Source organism: Euwallacea fornicatus, chromosome 15 (assembly GCF_040115645.1).
Source record: "Euwallacea fornicatus isolate EFF26 chromosome 15, ASM4011564v1, whole genome shotgun sequence".
Classification (NCBI taxonomy): Eukaryota; Metazoa; Arthropoda; class Insecta; order Coleoptera; family Curculionidae; genus Euwallacea; species Euwallacea fornicatus.
In genome coordinates, this window is record NC_089555.1 from 3,138,966 (window position 1) to 3,165,697 (window position 26,732).

General features: G+C 35.8%; 1 protein-coding gene across 2 annotated transcripts in view; it reads left to right on the forward strand.

Moving 5' to 3' along the window:
• LOC136343730 (zwei Ig domain protein zig-8-like) overlaps nt 1-18,852 on the forward strand; it is a 78,006-nt gene extending 59,154 nt beyond the window's left edge. Inside the window, exons 4-7 of one of the 2 annotated variants that reach the window (XM_066290645.1) lie at nt 4,220-4,430; nt 10,669-10,847; nt 11,113-11,230; nt 17,599-18,852. In XM_066290645.1, coding sequence (XP_066146742.1) covers nt 4,220-4,430; nt 10,669-10,847; nt 11,113-11,230; nt 17,599-17,849 — 759 coding nt within the window. In that variant the 3' untranslated portion in view covers nt 17,850-18,852. The remainder of the gene's footprint in view (nt 1-4,219; nt 4,431-10,668; nt 10,848-11,112; nt 11,231-17,598) is intronic. The other variant, XM_066290646.1, reaches the window with a different exon arrangement.
• Nucleotides 18,853-26,732: the final 7,880 nt, after the last annotated feature.

The following is a 26,732-nucleotide window of genomic DNA, read 5'->3' on the forward strand; positions in this document are numbered from 1 at the left end:
ATGACAATTTGTCGGTATGTTTATGAAACACCTTATATACAGGCAAGGAAACAAAACAATCAGTACATCCCCTTACTACGAGAGTTGTTTTGAAGGTGGTTTCCATTGTCGAAAATGCTAAGACCATTGCTCATGCTTTGGTCATTTTTTCCAAGTCACGGATTACCCTCCAGACTGAAGGAAAGAAGCTTTCGAGCGACAGGAACGATTACAGACAATAGAATGACAAATTATCCTGTCCAGACAACTAAAACACTGGAAATATTTCCACGAGGATTTTATGGTTACAAATTTGATAGTAACAACAAAATTTTATTAATCAATTGAAATAACAAGGAATGTGTTTCTATGCCAACCGATTTTGATACTATAAATCAAGAATTGTCTGTATTGCGACCGAGCAGACAAAAAAAGCCAAAGTTCAAGTTCTTCAACCGAAACTCATATACATGGTGTTCGGATTTTGAGTGTTTTGACAGGAAAATCCCATTTTCCGACTAGATAGAGAAAAACTAGCAAACATGTCGGAAGCTCGATTTTTGAGAAAATATTAATGGCGAAAACCGTATTTCGATATTTTTACAGTCCACGGCGCCAGAGGGCGTTGTTCAAATTTTGACCATTTTCAAAATTCCTCATTACTTTTTTTTTAGGACAATATCGAAGTAAAAAAATTACATTCTTAAGGCAATTTTTCGATTTTATTCCAATGGCGTGCTTAGTTTTTTACTACACAGTATCGTTTTGGGAAAAACAGATATAACTTTCTTATTTTAAATGAAAATCACAGTTGCCTATTACTTCAAAAAAATTTCCATTTTAAACCATTTTTAACTATATAAATATGTTTATAGTTATTTTCAAAAATCAGCGATATGTTTGGATCTTCTAAAACTTGTCCAATTACCTTTAGTTCTTCAATTTCGTTATCTTCATTTAAATTTTAGTGTTATGGTCTACATTTTTGAAGCTTCCATAATTCTATAAATTATTTTTTCAATTGTACACAGTCTTTTATCTGATTAATGTCTCTCGGGATAGGTATGAAAATATAACTCACAGGTTGCTTGTTAATTTTCATTTGGCAATATGTAGCACTTTATCATACCATATTTTTCACAGTTATCTATCATTTTTAACTGGAAAAACCGGCACCAACTCAACACTAAAAATAAAAAACATTGACGCAAAAATTAAATTCAAAATATTTCGAAAACAGTGACTTGTAGTAATTAATAACAAGAGTACCATTTTTAGTAAAAAAATGAACGGGAAATCATTATGATTAAAAAAAAGCTGCTACAAAAAGGTTCAAAAAAGTTATCATAATTTGAGCTTTCTCTGCTATGTTTCACATGGCGCCCTCTGTAAATTTGACTAAAATTTTAACAAATATAAATTCGGCACTGCGAAAAATTCCAAAATAACAAATTTCACGGTTGAATCTTAATATTTGCGTAAATTTTTTTTTTATGAAAAAATTCAAGTTTGCCATCCTGTATCTCAAAAAAATGAGCCGTTTTCAATATATATTTATATTACATTTTCATCTTAAAAAAAAGTCTTCTATCAACTGTTAAAGTCTTGCTACTATAAACTGGAACACCCCATATATGGAAAAAATCCATCGCTATCGAAGATCTTAGGTGACAAATTGCTGTTACCTATTTAAAACTTGGACATGAACGAAGTGTTTTAAAAGGTAGACCACTTAGTTTTCCGTTAACTTGCAAGTTGCATGTATCAGACAGTGTAAGGCTAGATGAAAAAGGGCATTTTTTAGAAAAGCGGACCAACCAACCACGATGTCGATATCCTATACGTAAAAATCGACCTCTCACTTTTCGTAGAAAATATAATGCTACTTTGTGTGTTACTTGATTTTCCAAATTTCACAAGAAAACTTAAAAGACAATTTTTTATTTAAAATAAAATTTATGTTAAAAAAAATTAGTTTTAGTCGCTCTAATACCCAGCAAATTATCTATAGATCAGCCCTTTTTTTGAAGACTAAAACTCAGTTGTAAAAATGATATTGATATTTCTTTCGCTTGATCAAAAACTAAACTAAAAGTGTGTTTTATTCAACTTTTAAAAAGAAAAAATTACTCGGGCCTTAATGGATTAAAGTCGTAACTACGGCATTGTAAAATTTAGCTTCAAATTCCTAATAACCAGAAGCGCACTAAGACCAAATCCTGTTCTGTGTAAATCGGCAAATTGTTGTCCAAATCTCTGTTTAAATTTTAAAAAATTTGTTGCCGACCTTCGGTCCGATTCTGGTTTCTCACAAGGCAGATAAACAAGCGGACGCTTACACGATCCGGACTCTATTGATCCCAACAAACTAAGTTAATTTAGCATATGAATTTGTAAAACATCTCATAACTGAAAGATGACTTTGCGCTCTAAAATATCAAATCAGCGCACATTGATGCTTTCAGTAACTTTACTAATGGGGCCCTTCAGCTGCCCTTCAGATTACGTCCATTGACGCCGAAAATAATTAGAGTTTCGCCTGTTTTGACAGGACATTAAAGCCTCAACAAGACTTAAACGTGAACAGCCTTCAGACAAATAAACTCAAGTCGGGCTGAAAGTATAAAATTACGTTTCCCTCAGGAGCGACTCATTCTTTAGTGTTATGTTTGAGAGGCGAAATTTAGAACGTTTCTTTACACAGCAAATTAAGGCCTATGGCTTTCTTGCGGGTTTAGCGCAAATTTAAACAAGACTGCTTTAAACTTAATAATGCTTCGAGGCAAATTCCGTTAATTGAAACTGAGCATTTTGATAATTATTTTCCCCTGAGCAAAAGCTTCTCTCGTTCCAGATCAATGTCACTGAGTGTTTGGACAGATAATTTACTTGATGTAAATGCACATTGCCTCGCATAAATAACGATCTTTTCTAGATATGTGCGCAACATTCATTTATATGTTAATTAAGGCGGACTGGAAAAACTAAATTTTTGTACCAAATGCAAAACCTTGAATAAGCGTATTATGCAAATAAAGGGGTTTTCACGTGTCGTGTATTTTTAAGCTCGAAATCTAAATTAAATGGACGAGTTTGAGATACCACAGAAGGGCCATTCCGGGTCTTATGTGAGAGAAAAAAATGTATTTGCCAACATTTGTTACGATCCAATATCCAACAGCAGGTTTCCAGGCCGAGTTGGCAGTTTTAAGTAATTTATCGCCAGAACGTTGAGGATAAATCAGGGCAAACTTGCGTTGTGCTGAGTTTCGGTTTGCTCTAATACTTTCCCTAGGAATAGGTGCATTAACAATATAAAACTCTTCATGTATTCTCAGCAGCAATGCTGCAACAGCAGGAAAAGTGGCGATATTTATTATTAAAAGCCCCCCTGCCTTACAAAAGCACCTGTGCAAATTTACGCTTAAGTGCTTTTTGGAACAAACCCTACTTGCTTTTTTAGGGTATGTGCCCGGCATTGACAACAAGACGTTATATGTATATTTAGCAATATTTGCCAGCAAACTTATCAAGACCGCTGAATTGACCGAGGCGGCCCTCGCTTGTAACTTCCTAGATCTCCAGACTTAATTCTATTTGATTTTCTTGTATGGAAACATCGAAAGTCATTACTTTATGCCACTCCGAAGGAATATCAGAAAGCCTTGAAAAATCAAATAAGTAGTGGGTCCAAATCAATAAGGAACAATCCTTCCTCGTGTTTTCTAAAGCGTTCCGCAACCAATTTAGAGAAGATTGGATGGGTGCATCCTAACTGGCGCTAGCCATATTGAGCAATTTTTGCAGATTTTAATAAACCTTAATTCAATTATTTGAATGACTTAATCTGTATTTTAAATTGTTCCAGGGAGGCGCAAGAGTTTAGAATTTAATTTTAATCTCCAAAACGAAGTGAGATATAAAAAAAATCACCGGACAGAAAAGTTGTTCGTTCAGTTGCTTCGTTCGAAACAATTATGAAAATTGCGAAAATCTGCCACTACCTTTGTGTAAAATAAAAGTAGGTGCATTCACAACATGAAACTCTCCGTCTATTCAAAACAGCATTGGTGCAACAGCATGAAAAGTGGCGATATTTGTTATTAAAAACTTCCGTGCTTCCCAGAAGCACCTGTGCAAATTTAAGCTTAAGTGCTTAGAGGCTTTGAACATTAATTAGTTCGAAATGCTTAGTGTTAATCTCTTTGTCGTTTGTATTAATCTTGCGGTTTTGCTCCAGGTTTCTTGGGTGAGACATCGAGACATTCATCTTCTCACAGTGGGCCGATACACGTACACTTCAGACCAAAGGTTTGAAGCCATTCACACACCCCACACTGATGAATGGACTTTGAGGATAAGGTACGCCCAGAAAAAGGATACTGGATTGTATGAGTGCCAAATAAGTACCACGCCACCCGTAGGGATACCTGTTTATCTCACTATAGTTGGTAAGTTAATGGTTGGGAAAGAGTGCCAAGATTAGTAATATCTTGATAGGATGAACTTCACACAGAAAACAGTCTTGGAACTTAGAAGAGTTGGTAAAAATAAATCGAATATATTTCAACTGAGTACACTTGAAGTTAACGGAAAGATAAATTTGTAAAGAAAATGACACAAAATGAAGTCGTACCGATGAGGATTCATAAAGTCCTCAACTCAAAATTGTTATAATTCTTATAGACACTGTCAAAGCACCGAAAGTGAAATGGCCTAAAACAGAAAATTCGCAGAGGCGCCGAGAAACGATTATTAGTTTTGGCGAGTGGTGCAATCCTCCCGAGGGGATGACAGCTTTCATTATAAGACCGTTGAATAATATAGTATTACGTGTGCTGCCACTAGACAGTTCAACTCTCTCGAAAGTGGAATATCCTACGACAGAAAATTCGTAAAGACGCTGAGCAATGATCGTTAATTTTCACGAGTGATACGATTCTCCTGGGGGGATGAGAGCCTTCATTATATGCTCTTTAAATAACATGCTGCTGTGAGTCTTGGCATTTTAGAGTTCGAGTCGCTCGAAAGTAGAATATCCTAAAACAGAATCCTTGATGTAAACTTTAGTGTAAAGTAAACAAAATTCAATTGCACCTAATTCCACAAACTCGTAAAATTCACTATTTAGTTTTGAAATTGTCTTATGATTTATAATGCAATTTGCGCGCTCTAAAGTTTTATGCCAAGTCGGTGGAAGTTTTGTAATGAAAATAAAAGCCTCCTGCTAATTTTGTTTACACCTTGTTTCACATCAAGTAAATTACCCCCACCTAGTTTAAGATTCTCGGTGATTATTCATAGAGAACCATTAACCTAGATGAAAAATATTTCCATGGTGCTAGAAGGTTTAATTAAACGCTCTCAAACGGCATCTGCACCGTTGGCAACGATATTAAGCTCACGTTCCGTTCATTAAGTGCAACACGAACAACTGTTTTTATCGCGGATCCTTCTTGTTTGATCTTTTATTCATGGCTTTTATTTCCTACAAAACAGAAACAGCTTTTATATCTGTCACACTGGCGAGTTTTTGTGTGCTACACAACTATACAAGCCAGCAACTTTCGACGCTCTTAATGTCACTAATAAAAGTGCAGATTTACATTTAAATTGTCTCCCTGGCAAACTGGAGAAAAACCTTGTTAGAAACTTATTGCTGTCGTTTTCGAACTATGATGTAAAAAATGGTCGTCTATTAACAGTTGCTCGTGCAACAAGTTACAGGAATCCTTGTCCATTTGCCAGAAGAACGGAAGATAGTATTATTAATTTAGCGCTGCAACACATTCGAAGGTAAATGAAAATCTGTGTATCATACTCTATTTGATTATGCGGCAGAACACTAATTCAACTGCACAATTTTCGCGAAACATTTACATCTGTCCAGAACTTAAACTTCTAGATTGAAATAAAATACCCTCGTTTGATATGAAAAATAAACGGAAACTTTTTTACAATTTGTAAGAGTTTTCCGGTTGAACTTGTAATTGCGTTTTGTGTTCTTTGGCGAAAGTTTTAATGAACAAAGCCACGGGGTTGTAAAAGCGCAGGGTTTATTTGCTAAACCAACCCTTACGGTGATCTTTTTTCTGCATCGCTAAGAATTCCGCCATTGATTGCGGAAAGTATTGTTCAACCATTAACAGCAATAACAAATACCTGTTGTGATTTAGTTGGACCCTTGAGGGAACGGGGATGTAAAACTGTGTAAGTTCGAGGCCCTAAATAATTTCGAGTGAGCTGTTTGGGGTAACACACCGAGAAAAGTTTTAACCGTCCCGCTTTTAGTTTTAGTACACTTGTTCCAACTCTGTGCCGAAGACCTAATTATGTTATTATATGGGACCTTTTCCAATTACAAATTCTCGTTTAAGCTCCGAGAAGCAATTATCACCGGTTGCGGCATTACACAAATGAGAGAAGTTCCTAAACATCTTCTCTCCTTCCTGTCTGGAATGCACAACAGGAGACCAATACGACTATGAGCTTAACAGGAATTCATGCAGGCGACATGCTTTTCAATTCCTGATCATGCTAACGGGATATTATGAGGGCTGGCATGCGGTTAAAACGACACAAAACTAATAACACGCAGGAAATATCGTCATTCTGATGTAATAAATACAAAAAGCAGTGAAGCAGCAATTCGAAACCGACACTAAAAAGATAATCCCGGGGCCCAACATGAGGGCGTCGGTTAAAAATATCCAGATTTATAAGGGTTTTGTAAGATGAGACACATATGCATAACATCGCTTCTTACGTAGTTCTTATGCCAGATGAAACCCCGGCCTATAATGGGATGCCCTCAAGCCGAGCGTGAAATTATGCGATACAAAAGCAGGAGTATAAGGGCCGAATGAGCGTTTTTGCGGGGAAATATTTTATAAATAAAATGTGGAGTAGGATGTTTTCGGTGATAAGTTTTGAAAAAACGAGGGATACTTATTCTTTTTTATTTCGCAATCGCTCTTGTGCCGAAACTAAAAGAGATACCACAATCTGGTTTGCTCAAATTCATGTAGCGACGAACGACTAGAGGCCACCAAACACGGTCTAAATTTAACGAAACACTGTGTACATTCGACGACCTGAATGCCCCACCAAATTTTGTTGGCAAATTGCCTTCCAGCAGCAACACCGGACTGTCTACAGACACAAGACCACATTTCTATAGCAATTAGCCTACAGTTAAACCTGACAGCACATTAATAATTTGACCCTAAATAGGCGCAACATTTTTGGAATAGTGGCAAAATCAGTGGCGTAACTCCTAAATTCTGCAGAACGGGACACTCGTGCTCCGAAACTTTAATATCAGTTACATCTACACGGTGCCCCTACAACAACTTTGCTCTTCGATTTCCATCATTTAAAATGCAAATGTGCAAAAACGCTCGGACCCATCGATTTTTTTATTGTATTTTCAACCCTTCAACTTCAACCCTCGCACAGAGGCGACTGTTACCACTAAAATTTCTAATGGGAAGGAATGTCGAGTGACACCTCATTTTAAAAATAGTTCTACCCTGATTTTAACCTCCATGTTTGAAATCGCTGTTATTGTCCCCTTAAATATGAAAACTTGTCGAGGTCTGTGAGGCAAAAATCTTTTAGTTCATGATTGATTCATCACAATAAAAGCTGCAAATTTCAAAGTGAGTGCAGAAAACCCTTTGAAAGTGAAATATCACTGAATCGTTTTGACGGAGGTGAGTTTTACCCTTAAACGTATAATTCATGAATGTCACCAAATTCCACGCGAAATTTTATGTAACATAAGACAACTTTTGGAACAATATAAATTTTATTGTATGGAGTTAAATGACAGTAGTTTTCAGCATTTTATAAATGAATCATAAAAATAATGTGGAAACTTTTTTTCATTTGCTCACCTTTTTTATTAAAAAAAAATACAAGTAAAAAAATGTACCTATTTTAAATTTGGGAGCAAAACTCACCCACGTCATAGCGATTCAATGTTATTTCAATTTTAAGAGTCATCCTACCCTCATTTTTAAGTCTGCAACTCTTATCGTAATAAATCGACTAGAAACTACAAGCTTTTTTCCCCACAGATTTTTACAAGCTGTCATATCAACGGGGATGAGGACAGTGATTTCAAACTTAGGGGTTGTAATCACACTACAAATACATTTAAAATGAGATATCACTCGAAATCCCTTCCCTTTAGAAATTTTGGATGTAACTGTCGCCCCTGCATAGGAGTTGAAATTGCAGCGTGGAAAATACAATGAAAAATTGTCCCCCTCGAATCAAAAATCGACGAGTTCGAACATTCCTACACATTTTCATCTTAAATACTTGAAATTGAAGTGCTATGTCTTCGCTGGGTCATTCTCTGTAAAAAGAATTTAAATAATTTTCTTTTAATCAAACGTCTTTAACGTGCTTTTAAGGCCTTTAAAACTCAAATTTATTTTCTCCAGAAGGGACTCTCTATTCTGCACATGTTTAGCCTTTTTCGTGTCCCTTGCATACTTTATATAAGGTGTTAAATAAAAGTAGGCTCATCCGTCAACCATGGATTCTCTAAAAAAATTCCCATTTTTCATTTTGGAGTCCCATCCTCGCTATACAGGGTGTCAAATTTGTGACTTTTAAATTGTTCTTATTTATTAAGTCAAATATTTCTCATGGAATTAATTCTATTTTTGAAAACATATTTAGCTTAAGCAGTCTTATATTATAAAAAAAAAAACAAAGAAATGTAATAGTAATTGTCAGTTAACAAAAATAAGGGGTTAAGATACATTGTGTCGTCCTCGAACCTGTTTGGTTCTACGCTAATGATTTTCAATCAAGATTTAAATAAAACATCATTCATTTTTCAAAATTTTTTGTCTCTTATCAAATTTTGATAATTCTTTATTTGAGAGAAAAGTTGAAATTAATGCTCGGCTGCTTGTAAAAGTATTCGAAAGATATTTTATTAGAAATGATAATATTGATAAAACTAGGTTTGTGTTTAGTCGAAAAATTTTATCATAAAAATTGGTTCCACCTCGGTTTAATCCTTTTAAAATTTAACCACAGATACTGTTCAACATATTCAACAACACATAAACAACAATTAAATAATAAATAAATAGAAAGAAAAAGGCTTTTTTAACAAGCAGCCGAGCATTAATTTCAACTTTTCTCTTAAATAAAGAATTCTATCTGAATTTTGTAAAAAACAAGAAATTGTGAAAAATGAATGTTTGTGTTAAATAAATCTTGAATGGAAGCCACTGGCGTAGAACCAAACATGTTAAGGGAGAGGGGGAGGGGACAAGATGTGCCTTAACCTTTTATTTTTATTAACTGTCACTTAATATTACATTTCTTTTATTTTTATAATACAATACTTCTTAAGCTAAATATATTTATCAAATATGAAATTAATTTTTCGACAAATATTTGATTTATTAAATAAAAACATTTTCAAAGTTACAACTTCGACACCCTGTGTAGCGAGCACGGGGCTTCAAAATGAAAAATAGGATAGTACAGGTCTCACTATTTGCCTTCAGAGAATCGCTGGTCGACGGATTAGTCTACCTTTTTGTAACGCACTGTATTCCTTTAAACCGCATCACCAAACCGAGAGTTACACGAGCCGTTACACAAACGACTCAATGGACGGCGTAAATTCCCTATTCTATACGCTATTGTAAATTATACAAAACCGGCAACTATGCAAACTCGCTTAGTCAGCCGCTGTCCATAGCCGTCTTTATCACAGCTACACATCTGATTCCTAAACCAACTATAATAATTTAACAAAAGAGCAACGCCTCGTTGCCATTTTCTAGATAGTTTGTTATTCGTTGGACAGTGGATCAATAAACTTGATGACTAAACAGTGTTTTTTTTGGCCCCATTTCTAAATTCTTTCACAACTAAAATTACATGCAACAAAGTCCTCATCCCGTGGTTGAAAACAGCATTTCTCCAACCGAACTTAAAGTGTTTTTGCTAGAAAATGAAAAATTGCGCGGAAAGAAATTTAAATTAAGCCGTTCTCCCGTGGAACTTTAAGTGCTCTCCTGGTTCGAAACTCTGGATATTGTTTCTTTCGCCTAGATATTTTCATAATAAATGGGCGCCAGCGAAACAAACATTTAGGACTTTTTCCGGAGATTTGCTTGACTCGAAAAGTTGAAAAACTTCCCCTCTCCAATCAAGAAGAAACCGTTTTTGCAACTGCCGGAACGCGCATATTTTAGAAGCAAACATTCATACCCGATTCTGTAGAGGAGTGTTCAAAGTTCGGGATTACACATAGAATATTCATTACCTTCTACTGGCATTTGCAATAAACGCGCACATAAAATAACTCCTCGAAGTGTAACTTCCCCAAACTTTGGCCAAACTTGTCAATAGTTTGTTAGTAATTCCAGCATCCAGTCACTTAAATTTCAGTTACAACTTCCACTGAGACGAGCCAGAACATTATTGCTATAGAACTGTTCCATGAATATCTTAAAAACCTTAATATTTGCACGTCTGCAGGTCGAAAGGGCATATTCATTAAGCTGCTTTCCTCAATATCCTGACGGAATCCTGGAATGTCTTGCGCGTCCTCACAGGATTTTCAGTAGGGAAATATATATTCCCGTCCTGACCTGCATACCGATGAAACGTGCAGCCACGCACTGAAATTTTCCTCATTTGTTTCAGAACCCATAACAGAAATCCTGGGAAGCCCAGAGCTGTTCATCAACATGGGCTCAACAATAAATTTAACCTGTATAGTACAGTACGCCCCTGAACCACCCCCTGCGATCACATGGTCGCACAACTCTCAAGTGATCAACTTCGATTCGCCCAGGGGTGGCATAAGTTTAGTGACTGAAAAGGTACGGAATTTTCTTGATATAAAGTTCAAGATTGTCCCATTTTAATGCTGCTATTAAAAAACTTTCCCTAGTCTCATCCATCTGAACACTAAACTCGAGCAAAAGCTTGAGCTTCAACAGGTTTTCCAGAATGACAGACGAGCGGAAAGTTCTTGCATTAGAGCTTCCAAATGGGCAGACACAAAAAGTTTTCGGTCCGATAAACACTATTCAAAGGAGGGACGTAATAGATTAATGTTTTATTACGAACTGCCCTCTTTTCCAGGGATTTACCACCACCAGCAGACTGCTCATCCAAAAGGCCGTTCAACGAGATTCTGGACTCTACACGTGTGCTCCGTCCAATGCCAATTCTGCTACCGTTAGAGTTCACATATTGAACGGTAAGGCCTCTCAACCAAATCCTCTTGTTTCCTCACAAAAGCTTACATGACATAATCAGCCTTACCACGTAATGTGTGACATGGAGCCGGCAGGAAAATTAACATTTCTAATTTGCCCAGGCAAGCAATACCAGATGCCGCTTTATTTACTAGGGGGTGTGCTTAACACAGACTTAATTAAACCCTCTAAAGTTATCGATTAACGTGCACTCGCCTAATTACTGTCTATTAGAAGGGCTCTTGTCGATACAAGGTTTGCAATCAGCTTGTTTGAATGTCGAGGCATTTTTTCTTAGATGTTTCCATCGCTTCACCTGACCCCGAACCATACAAGTTGCAACCAGCATGAGCACCGAAACGACTCAATGGCGTAATAAGCAATATACGGCAGGAATGGTGTAGGGATTAGGGGGTGTGAATAATACCGTAAGAGGCTCTAATGTATCGTAGAACCGGAAACTAACTAAGTGACATTATAGACTAGACAGCAGCACTAACTGAGAAAAGACCTAATGCCTCAAGTTTGAATGGAAATTATATAAAGTGCAGATCGACCATAGGAAAACCGATACAAATGTCAATCCCATCTAATATTGTCTTCTCTGGTCGTTTAAGGGCAAAATTTCGAAATATAAATATAGTTTTTTGAATATCCTTTTGTGATGGGCCTGTATGTAAAATATGAAAAACGTTCTTCGCGCCATTTGCAATATATTTTGAAAAACCCTTTTCGGACATCTCTAAAGTTATAATGCTGCCCTGATATTTTCCTCAATTAAACCACTAGCAATCGTTACCTTATTCTCTATGGCGACATTATGTAAATTAGTTTTATCGAAACGATTCTCTCTTTATTAAAGATTCTTAAAAAATGTCTTTCACAGTAGCAGAGAAAGTAAGCTTGATTGAATGGTACTACATTGGAAACTTAGGAACCTTTATTTATTGTTAATTAATACATTGTTTTGTTATTGGTTGTTTAATTGAGGGAAATGCCAGGGCAACATTATGGCTTTGCAGATTTTAGAAATGTTTTTGTTTCGAAATATCTCGCAAAAGCTGCAAAGAACAATTTTCATATTTTACATGCGAGTCCGTCATAGAAGCACCTTCAAAAAAGTCTAACACAATTGTGCCCTTAAACAAATAGGGAAGATAATATTAGTTGGTATTGAAATTTACGTGGATTGGTTGCTATGATCAGTTTGTTTTATAGTGGTACTTTCCATATGATACACCACTGCTTTTATAAAGAAAATGCTTGAAAAAGTAAGAAACGCCCACTATTTTTTGAGTCACCTGCTCAGAGACGAGACAACGACGTAACTTGACCCAAGTTTATTATTTTTATACCGAGTGATTCAAAAAGGTGGCTCGCTCTTCTCACTTTTTCGTTTTTAAACTTAGAAAGTTGAAATTTAGAAGGAAGCTATATGAGAATAAAGTCGATCCATTGACATTTACGACGTTTATCTAGCACTTCCGGTTCAATCGGAAATTATCTAAACTTGCGATTTTTAAATCTAACGCTGTATAAATTTTTTTGAAATCTAGAGGTTATTTTTAGTCTGAAAATATGTAATTTTATAAAATATATTTTTATTGTGAAAAAATTAATACCCTGTTAGTATTTGGAGAATATCATCAACGGCCTTCCGACTCTGCGCGACTTTATGCGGAAAGGTTTTCACTTAGACACCATCCAAGCCGTCACTATTTTAAAAAATTAGTGAATAAATGAAAACAGAAAATAATAACGAGGAAGAAAACTTTATTATCAGTGAAGGCAAAGAAATTGATGTTTTATTTATGGTAGAAGTTAATCGAAGTACATCAATTCGTGAGATGGCTCTAGAATGTGAAATTAGCCATTCGTCAGGGCGTCGAGTTTCGAAAAAACGTCTGTGTCCTTTTGGTTATCAACAAATAATTAATTGAGATGTTTAAAATAACCACCTCGTTGTTCTCGGCCTTGCAAAAGCATTTTGAACTGTTTCCCTCAAAACATTGTTGAATTGATTTGAGATAATATTATTTATCGCCCTGCGAATTTTTTCTTTGAATTTTTCCCGATTATTAGCAAGAGTGGTGCAAATTAAGTGTCCCAAACAAAAAAAACAAGAGGAGTTAAGTAACAACATCTACAAGTGTTTATACAAATTATCCGTTTAAATTGGTTTAAATTATTAGTATTTAATTACCTAGGTGACCATCTGATTGGCCCATTAGTACCGATCTATTGATTTTTCAAATGTTCTTATAAAAAGTTTCTTACTAAAAGAGAATTGTGTGGTGGCCCACCGTCATTATGATATTAAATATTAAATCGTTCTTGTAGGGGCAAATTGTCCAAAAGAGACGATATTTCCCCATTTAAAAAATTTAAATATCGTTCCCCTGTTGGCTGCCTATCGAAAATTATAGGACTTACAAACGAACGTAAGAGTTCTGTAACTAATTTGCTTTTAATTTTCTCAATAAAACTTACCAACAATTCTCCGTCCCAATAATCCCCGACAGCAATTGAAGCCAAATCGTTTTTGACGATTACCTTCCATTATCGAATATAAATTATTTTGAGATCAATGTCGCGTATTTTTGCGGTTGCAGAGTTCGAAATTAGTAAATCTGTCCTCATGAGAAAATAATACTATGGAATGGCATTCCCCACATACTAACAGCATATCAATTCCTTCCGTTTTAATATAGTTTTGCATTTTTTTTTTTAATTTCGTTCGCCTGCGTTTCCACGACTGTACCCAATTTCTGCAAGTAGAAATATTTTATTCTTTTGTTGTGTCGTTTGGAAGGCGGCATGTATTTTTTTCTAAATTTGAATGATTTTAATGAATTAACGATTCATTTTTAAATGGAAGTATGTTGTGTTTGCTATCAAAAAATTCAGGAAAATATTAGTATTTTAGAAAATTGCAATGAGCCACCGTGTTGCCGCTTGAAAAACAGAAGATAAATGGGAAAAACTGTTTTTCGGTATTTAAATCGCTGAAGAAAAAGCACTCAATAAAATGACAAATTACTGTTTTCCCCATAATTTCGGCGTAAAATTGTGCGTAATGCGTATGCCTCAACGACGTAGCTCTACATGAAAAAAAGCAAGAAAAAATATTTTTTTAAGTTACATACTTTTATACTAAAAATGACCTCTATATTTCAGAAAATTACAACTTCATAGGGCATTACATTTAAAAACCGAAAGTTGAGGTGATGTCCGGTTAAACCGAAAGACCTAGATAAACGCCATTAATGTCAATCAATCGGCTCTATTCTCACACAGCCGCCCTCAAAATGTAAACTTTCGAAGTTTAACAACAAAATAATTACAAAGGCGAGCCATCTTCTTGAATCGCCCGGTACATGGAACGTCCTGTTCCCTCATTCTAGATATCATAAATTGACGCCATATTTTCATTGATTTTACAAAAGATCTTTAAATCGGACATTTCAAGATTCATTTTTTACGAGTTTCTGTTATGGAAATTCATACCTCCATTGAAATATGAAAATTCAAACAGAACTAAACTCAATTCCTAATTCAGTTCAAACAAATCGACACGTGGTTTTACAATAATACGTCGCACCGGAGCGACTCTTTGAGTTAAGAAGGCTTTGAAAACAAAACAATGACGCTTCGGTTGTCAATGTTATTGCGGTCTCCGCGTTTTATCCCATTTCGCTTGTGGAAAATATAAAATTTAGACGGAAAATGTAGAAAAAAATTGTAAAAGTTTATACGCACTTGAAGCTTAATTAAATAGAAACGTAATGAGTGTTAGCATGAAATTGTGCTTTGTTGAAAACAGGTAAAATTCATACTTCTCAAATTGGAATTTATTTGACAATATCAAGAGTATCGTGTCGTTTACATTCGGGTTAGTTCCGAAGCCGCACGATCATTAAACAGCATACACTCACCCGCAAAAGTCATGGTACAGCGCGTTACTGCATCAAAAGTTCCTAATATTTTCCATATGTGAAATCAAAACTTCAATTTATTTACATTGAAGTAATGTGTAATGTGTCTATACCGATAGCAATATTATAAATATTTACAAAAACTCAAACTTACTCTGATAAAAATCAAATGTCATTTTCTAACAATAAATGGATTCCACAAAAGTCTTGGTGCAGGTGAAATATTTGAATTTTTATTAAAAAAATAAGAATGCATTTGTTTATTTCTTTGCAGAAATACGACAAATAGTCAGTATCATTTATGTTAAAGTGTTAAAAGTTAAAAATACGGGTAGAACCGAGCTCAGTCAGGGTGAAAGAAAAATTGTTATTCGTTTAAATAAAGAAGGAAAATCTCACAGTGAAATTTTAAAAATTGTAAAAAGGAGTCGCTCTACTTTTCAAAAAATAGTGATTCGTTTCAAATATCACAATAGAATTAATAACAAGATACATTCTTAATGAAATCAAGAAGGACCCGAAGAAAAGCTCGTCGATGTTGGCTTCTGAACTAAGGGAACATTTTGGAACTGTTCTTCATGAAGAAACAGTTCGCCGAACGATTCATAAAAGAGGGTATAAAGGCTGCAGTGCGCGAAAAAGACCTTATGTAAGTGCCGTAAATAGGAAGAAGCGCGTTGAATTTGCCGAAAAATACAGAGCGATCGAAAGCGAATTTTGAAAAAAAGTTATTTGGTCAGACGAGAGTAAATTTAATCTTTTTGGACCAGACGGACGAAGAAAAGTGTGGAGAAAACCAGGGGAAGCTTTTAATCCAAAAAATACAATTCCAACCGTAAAGCATGGAGGAGGTGGACTAATCGTCTGGGGTTGCATGTCATCTTTGGGGAAGGCAATTTAGTAATAATTGATGAGATCATGAACCAACAAGTATACCTGAACATATTAAAGGAAAATTTGAAACAAAGTGCGGAAAAATTGGGGTTGGCAGAATTTTTTTTATTTCCAGCAAGATAACGACCCTAAACATAAGTTTTATACGGTACGCCAGTGGTCGATATACAATACTCCGCATCTACTAGAAACACCTCCACAAAGTCCCGACCTTAACCCAATTGAACATTTATGGGACTATTAGGAAAAACAAATTAGAAAACATATAATTCATAATTAGAAAGATTTAAAAAGGGTTATCTTGGAAGAATGGTCGCAAATGTCCAATGAGGTTACGGGAAAGTTGGTTCGATCAATTCTAAATCGTTTGGTGGAAGTTCTTAAACAAAAGGGATACTCCACTCGGTATTAATTTTTTTCTTTTTTTACGGATAATAGCGAGTGTTTTACCTGTACCAAGACTTTTGTGGAATCCATTTATTGTTAGAAAATGACATTTGATTTTTATCAGAGTAAGTTTGAGTTTTTGTAAATATTTATAATATTGCTATCGGTATAGACACATTACACATTACTTCAATGTAAATAAATTGAAGTTTTGATTTCACATATGGAACATATTTGGCCTTTTTAATGCAGTAAACTGCTGTACCATGACTTTTGTGGGCGAGTGAATGTTTAAACGTAAACATTGAGGGATTTATTCAGTATTGAGGCGAGAATTTGGGAGTTTTCGAAGGTGGATCAAGAATAAGAATTTCACCTTCCAAGGATCACAGTACTGGCAACTTCATCCGGCGGTCAATTTTCATTTAAACTTTGTGTAATTTTTCGGTGGTTAAACTGGAGGAAGCCATTGCTTTAAACAGTGCTACGACGAGACACTAAAAAGATATTGCTGTCAAGGGATAAGAAAGGGTTAAGAAACATAATCCTAAGCTGGATAAAACGCAATGACATCCCGGGATTTTCGGCTTAAAACTATTTTAACAGCTACTTTCTCGCAACCGTGTTTCAAGCCCTAATGAGGAAAGTTTGAAGATAAAACCTGATGTTTCAGTTCAGTGTTGGCGATTTTTTAAATACGAAACGCTCAAATATCGCTCAAGGCTGCCGAGGTTATTTCGACTACAAAAGGGTTTTAGGACTCTCGTAAAACTCCAAGAGGTTCTCTTTTTATGTTATTTATCTGGACAAGAATAGCTCGACCGATAACGGGAAATATCTATGCGAGAGGAGTATTTAACGCTACATTGAGCTTTAGGAGAATATAGAAGTTCAATTTTGCTGTTAGTTGAGACAAGAAAGCGGCAAATTTAACCTAGAGAACTTCTTAAATTATTAGCTTAATATGCCTGCAATTTCATACATTCCCATTGAAGAGAAGACATTTCGGATGCAGCGAAATTGTTGCATTTCTCAGTGTTGAGACTGAGAGACCTCGAGGGAGTTTCAAAATATAGTTTATTGCATGATATGACTCCAATCTTTAATTGACAACGATTTATTCATCCGTTTTGCAATGTTGTAACGTAATTCAGGTCTATTTTGTTGCAGGCGAATATCCAGCAGCAATGCACCACGGCCATGGTACCCTAAGCAGGACCTCCCATGCCACCCTCCTACTCAGTTTAGCCCTGGTTTTGCTGGTGTTGCCTGGAACGTAGCGATCCGTTTAAATTTAGTCAAACTGGGACTTTCTATAGGGGTTATCGGCAGGATTTTTACGTTTTTTATAAAAATAATTATTACGTGCGTTAGTTACTATAATGTGTTGGTTTATAAGCATTAACGAGGAGCTCTTCTCGTTAATAAAGAGTATTTTAAAACTTTTATGTATATAATGTTTCCTCATCTCAAATCAATTCATCAACATTCGCCAAAGGGCAATTTCCTCGTTCTCAGTATTACACCCCTTCAAACATTTGTCTTCAGATCTGTGTAGTTGAAGTAAAATGATAAATTAGACAGAGTTGATGCCAATACAATGATCGATTTGGGTATAGTTCGGTTTAGTGATACACTTACAAACAAATCCGTGTTGGTTTAGTTAACATGATAAATTGCCATTAGATTTTCCAGCAAACAATGGCCGTAATTGAAACATAATTGATTTAACAATGTGCTAATTGGTCTCTGTATCTGCATCCACTTACTTTAAATATTCATCCGTGTATATATTCGTAACTATTGGAAATACGTATTTGGACTTAACGGTGTAAATAAGCAGCAATGTTTAAGAATTATGTGATACTACGTTTGTTGATGATTCATCAAGTGTGTGGACCAAACGCTGAGACATATTCACTCTGGAATTTGACTATTTTAATGAATATTCAACAATATTCATGCAATAAAATTTATGTTGTTTTGATAAGGTCTCTATTGCCTTTAATACAAATTAATCTCTGAAGCGCGAATGGCCGTATGGGGGCGTTTGTATATGAATATCGAATGAGGGCCATTTGTTTCTATATCGGTTTATTGTCATTGCACCAAAATACGTTATTCGAATCAAAATATTCATGTGAAAACTCATTTCGTAGATCGCAGAAATACAACGGACTTAACACAGTAGATAATAAGGTGTTTTACAAATGTTGTACATATCAATTTAACCTTTAACAATATTGCAGTAGACCCATTCGTAATTGTTAAAGCAGTAAGGTGTACATAGAGTGTGAGGAGTTTTGATTACCCCAATTGGGTCGAGTGTTTTGTGTATAAATTGTAGTTAGATGTTCGATTAATAATAATTGTATAAAATCCATTAAATAAAGTCTACCGATTATTAACTCGTAGTTTTTGTTACACTATTAGCAGCAAGGTTTAAGTTAAGTAAACCGGGAATCAAAAATTCGACGCATTTTCCTGAAATTTTGGAAGTGAGTCCAGGTAGTTACGTTTCTCCGTAGTCTCCAATTTCGATCGCAAAACGTTAAAAACTGCCAAACAGGGCACTAATCTACATTTTCTACAAAACCTGATACTGGCTTGAAACTCGGACTCAAAACTACATTTGCAACTCCGCCAATCGAAAGTGCCTGTTTTTAACAATTTGGCAGAGAAGATTGACAAAAACCCTCACCGACTCTCAAAATTTCAATATTTGCGATATTTTGTTAAATTTCCTGGAGACAAAAAGTTGCGAATCCTCCGCTTTTAATGGCATTTCATCCACGAAAAATACTCATAGGATATTAAAATACCTCAAAGCCTCAAATCTTCTGCATTTCGCAAATCATTCGCATTTAATTTGGCTATAATTGAGAATGCGTCTGATCAGAGAATATTTCAGTGAGTAAACCGTCAGAAAATTCTCTGGAATCATAGTTATTTCGGGGGAGTTGAAATTAATGAAATTATGAGGGAATTCTCGCCCTATTTTGCTCCAGCGGAGGTCATTCCAGCTTATATTTATGTACACGTAGGTGTAGAAAATAACGACCTCTGTGGAATTCCTGAATGAGCAAGTAATTATCACCAACTCAATAAATGTTTCTGTTGGACAGTGGAAGCCAAATCGAGTGATTTTAAGCACGAATTAATCAAATTCCAATAGTTTTTTGGAGTACTAAAACCGTGTCGGATTCGGAAAACTCGACTCCACCTTTGAAGTGGAACGATATCAATTTACGTCTTCTTTGACAGGTCCGTTTCCAAAAACCCCAATTTCCTTTTAAATACGACACGGATTAAGAATATTTCCGGGCATAAATCAGGAAACTGTCGACATAAAAAAGGCAGTAAAACCTGACCGGATTGCGGATATTTCCATTTGCGATACGTCACAAGAGGAATTTTAAACAAATTAGGTCGAAAAAACTGCCGAAAAATTTATTAGCATCAACTTTCTGGGGGGCAAGATTGAATTGCTGGCTTTGAGACAAAAGACAGGAAACAAATTACGGGGATTTAAATTAGTCGATCCGAGGACCTTTAACAAGGCAGAACGAACAAACTCATTCGGAATCGGGCTTTGCAGGGTTGGACTTAATCCTTTTGTGTTATAATCAACTTCAGGATTATGTGGCCGCCTGCACAGGTAAGTCCGTTAAATTGCCGAACTGGGGCAATCTATAGAGAGTGATGCGGGTTGGGAGTTTCCGAATTTCCCAATTTCATAGTTTGCGGTTAAGGCGTATGTATTGAAAAGAAAAATTTTAATTTCCTCTTTGACTCGACGAGAGGTCTCTTGTATTTTTAACGACTGACAGACAGACGATCTTTGAAAGAGGCAAGAGCAATCCGGAGCGGCATTTCAAATAGAATTGGGGCCCGTCATTAAATAGAAGAGAATTTAATTATTGTCAGCTCGTATATTTTTCCTTTTGATAAAAAGTAATTGAATTGGTTCGTTGGGGCTGGGGAATTTAGAAAATGCGGAAAAGCTCGGAAATTTGCATATTTCCTATAACCTGGAGAACACTTCCACTCAAGCCCCTATTTCTGTCGTCAATAATATATATAATCCCTCAATTGCCACTCGTAGAAATGAGTTCGAAGCTTCAAATATAAATGAGTAGCGCAAACCTACTAATCTGTACAGGCACACAAAATATGCTGTTATTAGAAGTTCAAGGGAAGGGTTTAGGGCCCTTTGAACACGCTCTTCCCAAGTTGAGCTTATAATTTCTCACCCAAGCACCTGAGCGACTCTCAATGGGAGACGTCTGAAATCTCTTTTAATATTTATCTAAATGATATAAAACTGTGTCTTTTACGAGTACTTTCAGCCTAATTGCTTTCCTCGTCTCTCCTAATTAGTGCATTTCAAATTTACCGTGCTGTTAGCTGATTGCCTGGATTTTTCTGGATGGCTCAAGCTCCAGTGCTCTAGTCAGCATGTGGGTTCATAATTACCCGTTGTTGGCTGTCATTGCTGGACGAATTTATTGGCCACCACAGCTGGACAGTTTGCTGGTACGTGGTCTTCCAGCCAAATTTTAGGCAGCCAATTAACATATCCAGACCGCGAGAACCGCACATTCGTATTAACTGTCTGCGGTGGTTGCGAGTCACTGCGATCCAGACATTTTCCAAATTTAATTTTGTGTACTACTAACGGCCTGTTTAATTAAACTAATTTATGAGGTTAAAGATGATTTTTCCTGGACCCAGGGAAATCACTAGAAATTGACCGCCAATTTAATATTGGATATATTTGTTGACTGAATTCGCGTTTATTACAGTGCGATTATGTTATAATGGCCATTTAAACAGTGCATATTGAAATAGGGATATCCTCGTGCTATTAAGAGGATTATTTCGTAATATCGGCCTCAGATTAATTAGTTAATTTCAGTTAATTAAGCATCAGAGGGATTTTAGAGGTTGATTTCCAAACGAGAGTTCGCTAAAATTTTGCCAGCAAGGAGAGAATCTTTTTCGATATATTGCCTTGCAACCTTGCAGTCTCCTGCAATTTACGAGCACAAAAGAACGCAATTAAACCACCTCCTTCAGGAATGTCATTGGATAAATCCTCTGAAAGCAGTCAATTACAAGGTTGCTCAATTTTTCCCCAAAGCCTTTATTGCACCCACGCATGTCAATCTAGAGTTGTTTTTTGTGTTCAGATAATAGTCCACGTTGAAGGACAAGGGTCGTTAAAAGTTGAAATAGTCAATATCATGTTTAAGGAGTTCCTTGCTGCGTTCTATTATAGAAACAACTGAGTGCAGTCAAGGCTAGTGATATATCGGAAAAGTTGAAAACATCGAAATTGAATTGGAAACTTTGGGTCAAAGATGATATAAAATTAATCATATTTAGGAGCTATAGAAATCTCTTTTAAACCTGCTTCACTTGACGCTTATTTTCGTAGTAAGACAAATACAGTTTCGAACGCAGCTACCATGTTTTGTTCATTGCCGGTATAGGAGTCAGTCAGCTATTTTCTATGACTACGTTTGAGAACGCCACGTTTGATATCATTTTCTTGTAACTAAATACACACGTTTTTGACCTGAATTTTAAGCATCATGTCAAATCGTAAGTCTTTGTAATTCTTAAGCCCTTAATAAGTCAAAACCTTCTATGCCACTGATCTTTGCAGATATATTAAACTCAAATCATAATCAAATTCACCCTATTTTTGCGATTGAAAATAAATCAAGTGCGTTTACTCCCTAATAAGAAAACCATGAGAATAAGTTTATTGCAATGATATGTCGTGAGATCGTTTTTTTAACAATTACGCCTCTCGCGCTTAAAATCCGGGCCTGTCTCCTCAAACGATCAAATGTGTTCTAATTAAACCAACTAAAGACAAATAAATGATTTCGCCTGCGAAAACAACTAATTCTTACTTAGAGCAAGTAAGATCGCACACGTCAAATAACATGTTCCAAAGTGCGCTGCGTGTAACCTCAACTTCCCTCCTCACAGTAGTCATTAATTAAACTCCGGTTCGGAGAAGGCGTATATTTACTCGGGGGGGTTTATTTGGATAATTCCGGGATTGAGGCTGATTCGCCTGAATTGACCCTTCACGTTTCAAGATGCAGGACTCGGGTCAAAGTTTAGCGCTGACCGCCATGAATATTCCGGAAGACGTCTATCGTCTCGACGCAGAACGGACAAATATTTATTGACAGCCAAGTTGGTAATCACGAGGGAGCAAATGCATTAATTATAGACCTTGGACGTGAGAAATCTGGATCGACTAGGATTATAATTTATTTTTGACGAATATCTTGTAATTCCTGGTTATACAAGATGTCTCGGAACATGGTACCATAAATTCAAATAGGTAGTCTTCAATTACAAAATTTCATAAATTTATCTCGGCTTTTCACACCCTGTATGTCTAAAACGAGGCTTCTTTCGATATGTGTTCATGTGCAATTTCCCTCGTATTTTGGAACGTAGAATACTTGGTTGAATTTATGGCACTATATTCGGAGACACTTTCTACATCTTCGTCAGACAATGATGTTTGAAGCGTAACAAGTAAAAAAAGACCGAATTTCAAGTTAAAAACTCTCATATCTCCAATTTTGAGTCCCTCGCACACCACGAATCTACTTGAAAAAAACGTTTCAAACTGTAGAAAATCATTAGCGTAGCTGTAATAATAAATCGTCTATACAGCATTTTGCTATGCTCGATTCGAAATAATTAAAAAAACATGAATTAATATCTGGCAAGCTATCAGAACTAATATGCCTGCCTGGAAAGCAGCGATAACGCCTCAATTCCTCATCTCTCTATGTATTCCCAGTACATTTTAATTTATTTTACGATAATTTTGGTCTTAAGCCAGTTTCTGCTGGGGAAAATGGATCCTTATTTAATAATGCGATAAAATCTGTGCAGGGTCGGAGTTTCAGAAATTTTCGTGAATCTAAATTGCTCCTAAACGACGAAACTTCGAAACCGATAAAATCGTGGTCGAATTTCGGCAAAGCCCCAAAAAAGAAGCCAATAGTGCAACCCGCATTCTCCGCTTCCCAATTTTATTTCTGGGTGGAAATCTTGGGCGATATTTCTTCGTCTGATAATTATAAAGGAAGCTCCCAAATTCTATGTCGGCGAATTCCCCCGATCCCCGGTCATATATTCCCTGGATATCGAATTTGAAATCTAGCTACCCTTCGGTTTCCGGTGTATAGGTATAATGCTCGAATTCCTTCTTGGGTAGTGAGCAATTCACAATTCACAAATTCACTGTAGCAGAAGAGCGCAAGTTGATAAGCGCATTTATTCTAGATATCCATTAATGTGCAATCACCTTTCTGACAAGAATCATTTCCCCAGTATCTTTTAAACGAAAGTTCCACGCATGTCGACCTGGAAGCAAAAGCAGTAATTAAGGGCTGTTAATAATGTACGAACAAAAGGCGATAATGGGGTGATTTAGATTCTTTGTTGTTTTATTCATAGGGCTAACTAAACGGTCTAGAACAGATCGATGGTCTTGGAAGAGGGCTTTGTGAATGGAGACAAAGGTGTATAAGCTATTTTAACTTTTATATAAAGATTTATTCTGACTATTTTTACCCGCAATAAACTTTAAAAAATGTCATAAACTTTTAACCATGGGCAATTAATTAACCTAGATTACAGGTTTCATGTAACATGTTGTTTAATGTTTCTGGCGACTAAATAGTCCTTAAACATGCTTTATTGTTGCATGAATATTTCAAATAAAAGTACTAAACAAAGGAGTAATAACAGCTATTCTGGGGAACATTTCTATAATATGGAGTGCTATTCAGTATTTTTTTAGGGGGAAAAATTTTAAGTCTATTTTGTTGAGCTATGTTACTTTTTTCGGTGGGAGGTCTGTAAAAGGTGTATAAAATTTAGTAACCAGGAGCACATGTTTTTCGGTGAAAACATTTTAAATCCTGAAAGTTGTGATTTTTTTTTAGCTTGGTATTTGAGAACCGAAAAACTGAATCATACGCGCCCTTTAGCTTCCAAAAGGAAAGATTATAAAACTTCCATTTTTTTTTCGATTTTTCCAAATCGTCAGAAGTTTTCAGAAAACCCGAACTTGACCCGTGAAGCAAGGAGAAACAAAATTTTCCGCCAATTTCATTCTGCCAACATGAACTTGCACATGTTTAATCATTTTAGTTTTAATTACGTCGCTTTGTTAGCAGCAAAATGATTCGGAAAATGTAATTTTAATCATTACACATATTTTGGTTTTTGCTGTACTTTGCATTAATCATTGTTTAAATTTGTATATTAATACACCTCTCTGGTACACTAATGCGCAAATTTTAAACCACCCATCCAGGTATTAAATAAAACAAATAAAGAGCAATTTAACATTCTGATTAATTAAACGTAATATTCAGTAGGTACTTTGAAAAAAAAGATTTTTCGTTTCAATTAGACACACAACCAGAGTGATTTAATTAAAATTTCACTCTGGGCTGTAACAGAAAGTTAATTATGGACGTTTAATAAAAATGTATTTCGTAAAATCAATCTTCCACTTTTATAAATTTGTGGCATTTCGCTTTGCAGACGGCAAAAGCTAAATTATATGTTCAAGCTTCATACAAATTGCTCTTGCAGACTCCCATTTTAATTAAAATAGTTAATGGACGTCATACATTTGCGCTAGCCATTGTTCTACTTTTAAGAGGAAAACTTCGCTGCGACACTGATTAAATCGCGAAATCATGAAATAATAACCACAAGATTATTATTATTAAGTGAGAAAATCGACGCAGTGAAATGGAATTAAACAAAATTGGATTCGATTTTGTGTACCAACGGTAGCGCTTAAGCGAGATGAACTATTAATTTGAGTGGACACCTTAATTGAAGGACACACTTAGACTCGAAGAAGGCCTCCGTATAGGGTCAGGTCACTCGCTGACCGTTAGTAATTCGCTTTGGCGAGTTTCCATGTTAAAAGCTATTTACTTTGTAGGAGGAGATTCTTGCCAATGACCAATTACTTTATGCTCTTTTGTTAAGGAAATTACTGTTTCTGCATTATTCAAAAGCATATTTTACTAAGCAAGTAATTTGACTCCTTTCATTAGAATTCGGTTTTGCGGTACCTGATAAGCATACAATAACCAACTCGACCAGAACTCGCTTGATATTCAGGAGCAGTCTGCAATTACGGTGAATGGTCCGACCAATATTCCTCCCATCTCCTAAAATTCTTGCTTAGTTAGGTCTAATAGTGCATTCTTGTACGAGTCAAGAGTGTATAGCATTGCATTTAAACTTCAATCAAATCACCCGCTATGACTCAACTAAACGGAGGCTCCTTAGGAGTCCGGTTTAATCGTCAACGTCAAGGAAACTAATATCAATCAGTAGACGCGACGACACTATCCTTTGAAATATGCATAGGTGAAGCTCGCATGCTGTGAATTTCTGGCACAGTTTAATTGAAGGTAATTGTTCTGAAAATATCCAATTAAACTTCAGCTAAAACGACCTTAGCAAGGTGGGTTTGTTTTGAGGGAGCTACAATAACCAGCTACACATTGGGAGTGAGGCTCTTTATCAAAGCTTGAAAGTAAAAGACGCATTCGAATATAAAATATGAATATGCCGTACGTTTCGATTTTAATAATTACTGTACAAGTAAATTCGTATCTCCAACCATTTTCATGATTTTAGGCACTGTGTGAAAAAAGTTGCTTTTGCTGTTAAATTTCTCATTTGCCACCACTGTGCGAATGTCACGAAACCATTCTCAGCGCCACCTACTCCGCGTCATATATCTCTCTTTGTTTAGTGCAACAAGTTTGTAAAAGACGGAGGCCACGGCAGGAATGTTGCTGTTCGAAATAGAAAGTTGGCCTGGATGCGGTTGACACGTACGTCGTATCTTTGATCTTCATTTAAGATCGCGTACCAGAGAAGAATAGTTATACAGTCAACAACAATTATAATTTGTTTTGTCAATAAAAGAAGAGGGAGCAAATTAGAGCTTAACTGGGCAAATAATAAACTTTGAAGGTGTGATGAAACGATATAATTTTGATTAAAAGGTGCTGCGGGGAAACCGATTCTCTAAAGGGAAAATTTAATTTCAAAATATTGGGTTGGAAGCATTCGGGATAAAAACGGTTCTTTTGAATGACTTTGTATAACTGAAAAAAAACTCGATTAACTCCTCCTCTGGCATCTCATTACCAAAATAAAAGTATTTTAAAGAAAAACGTTTATTTTCTTAAATAGATTTACA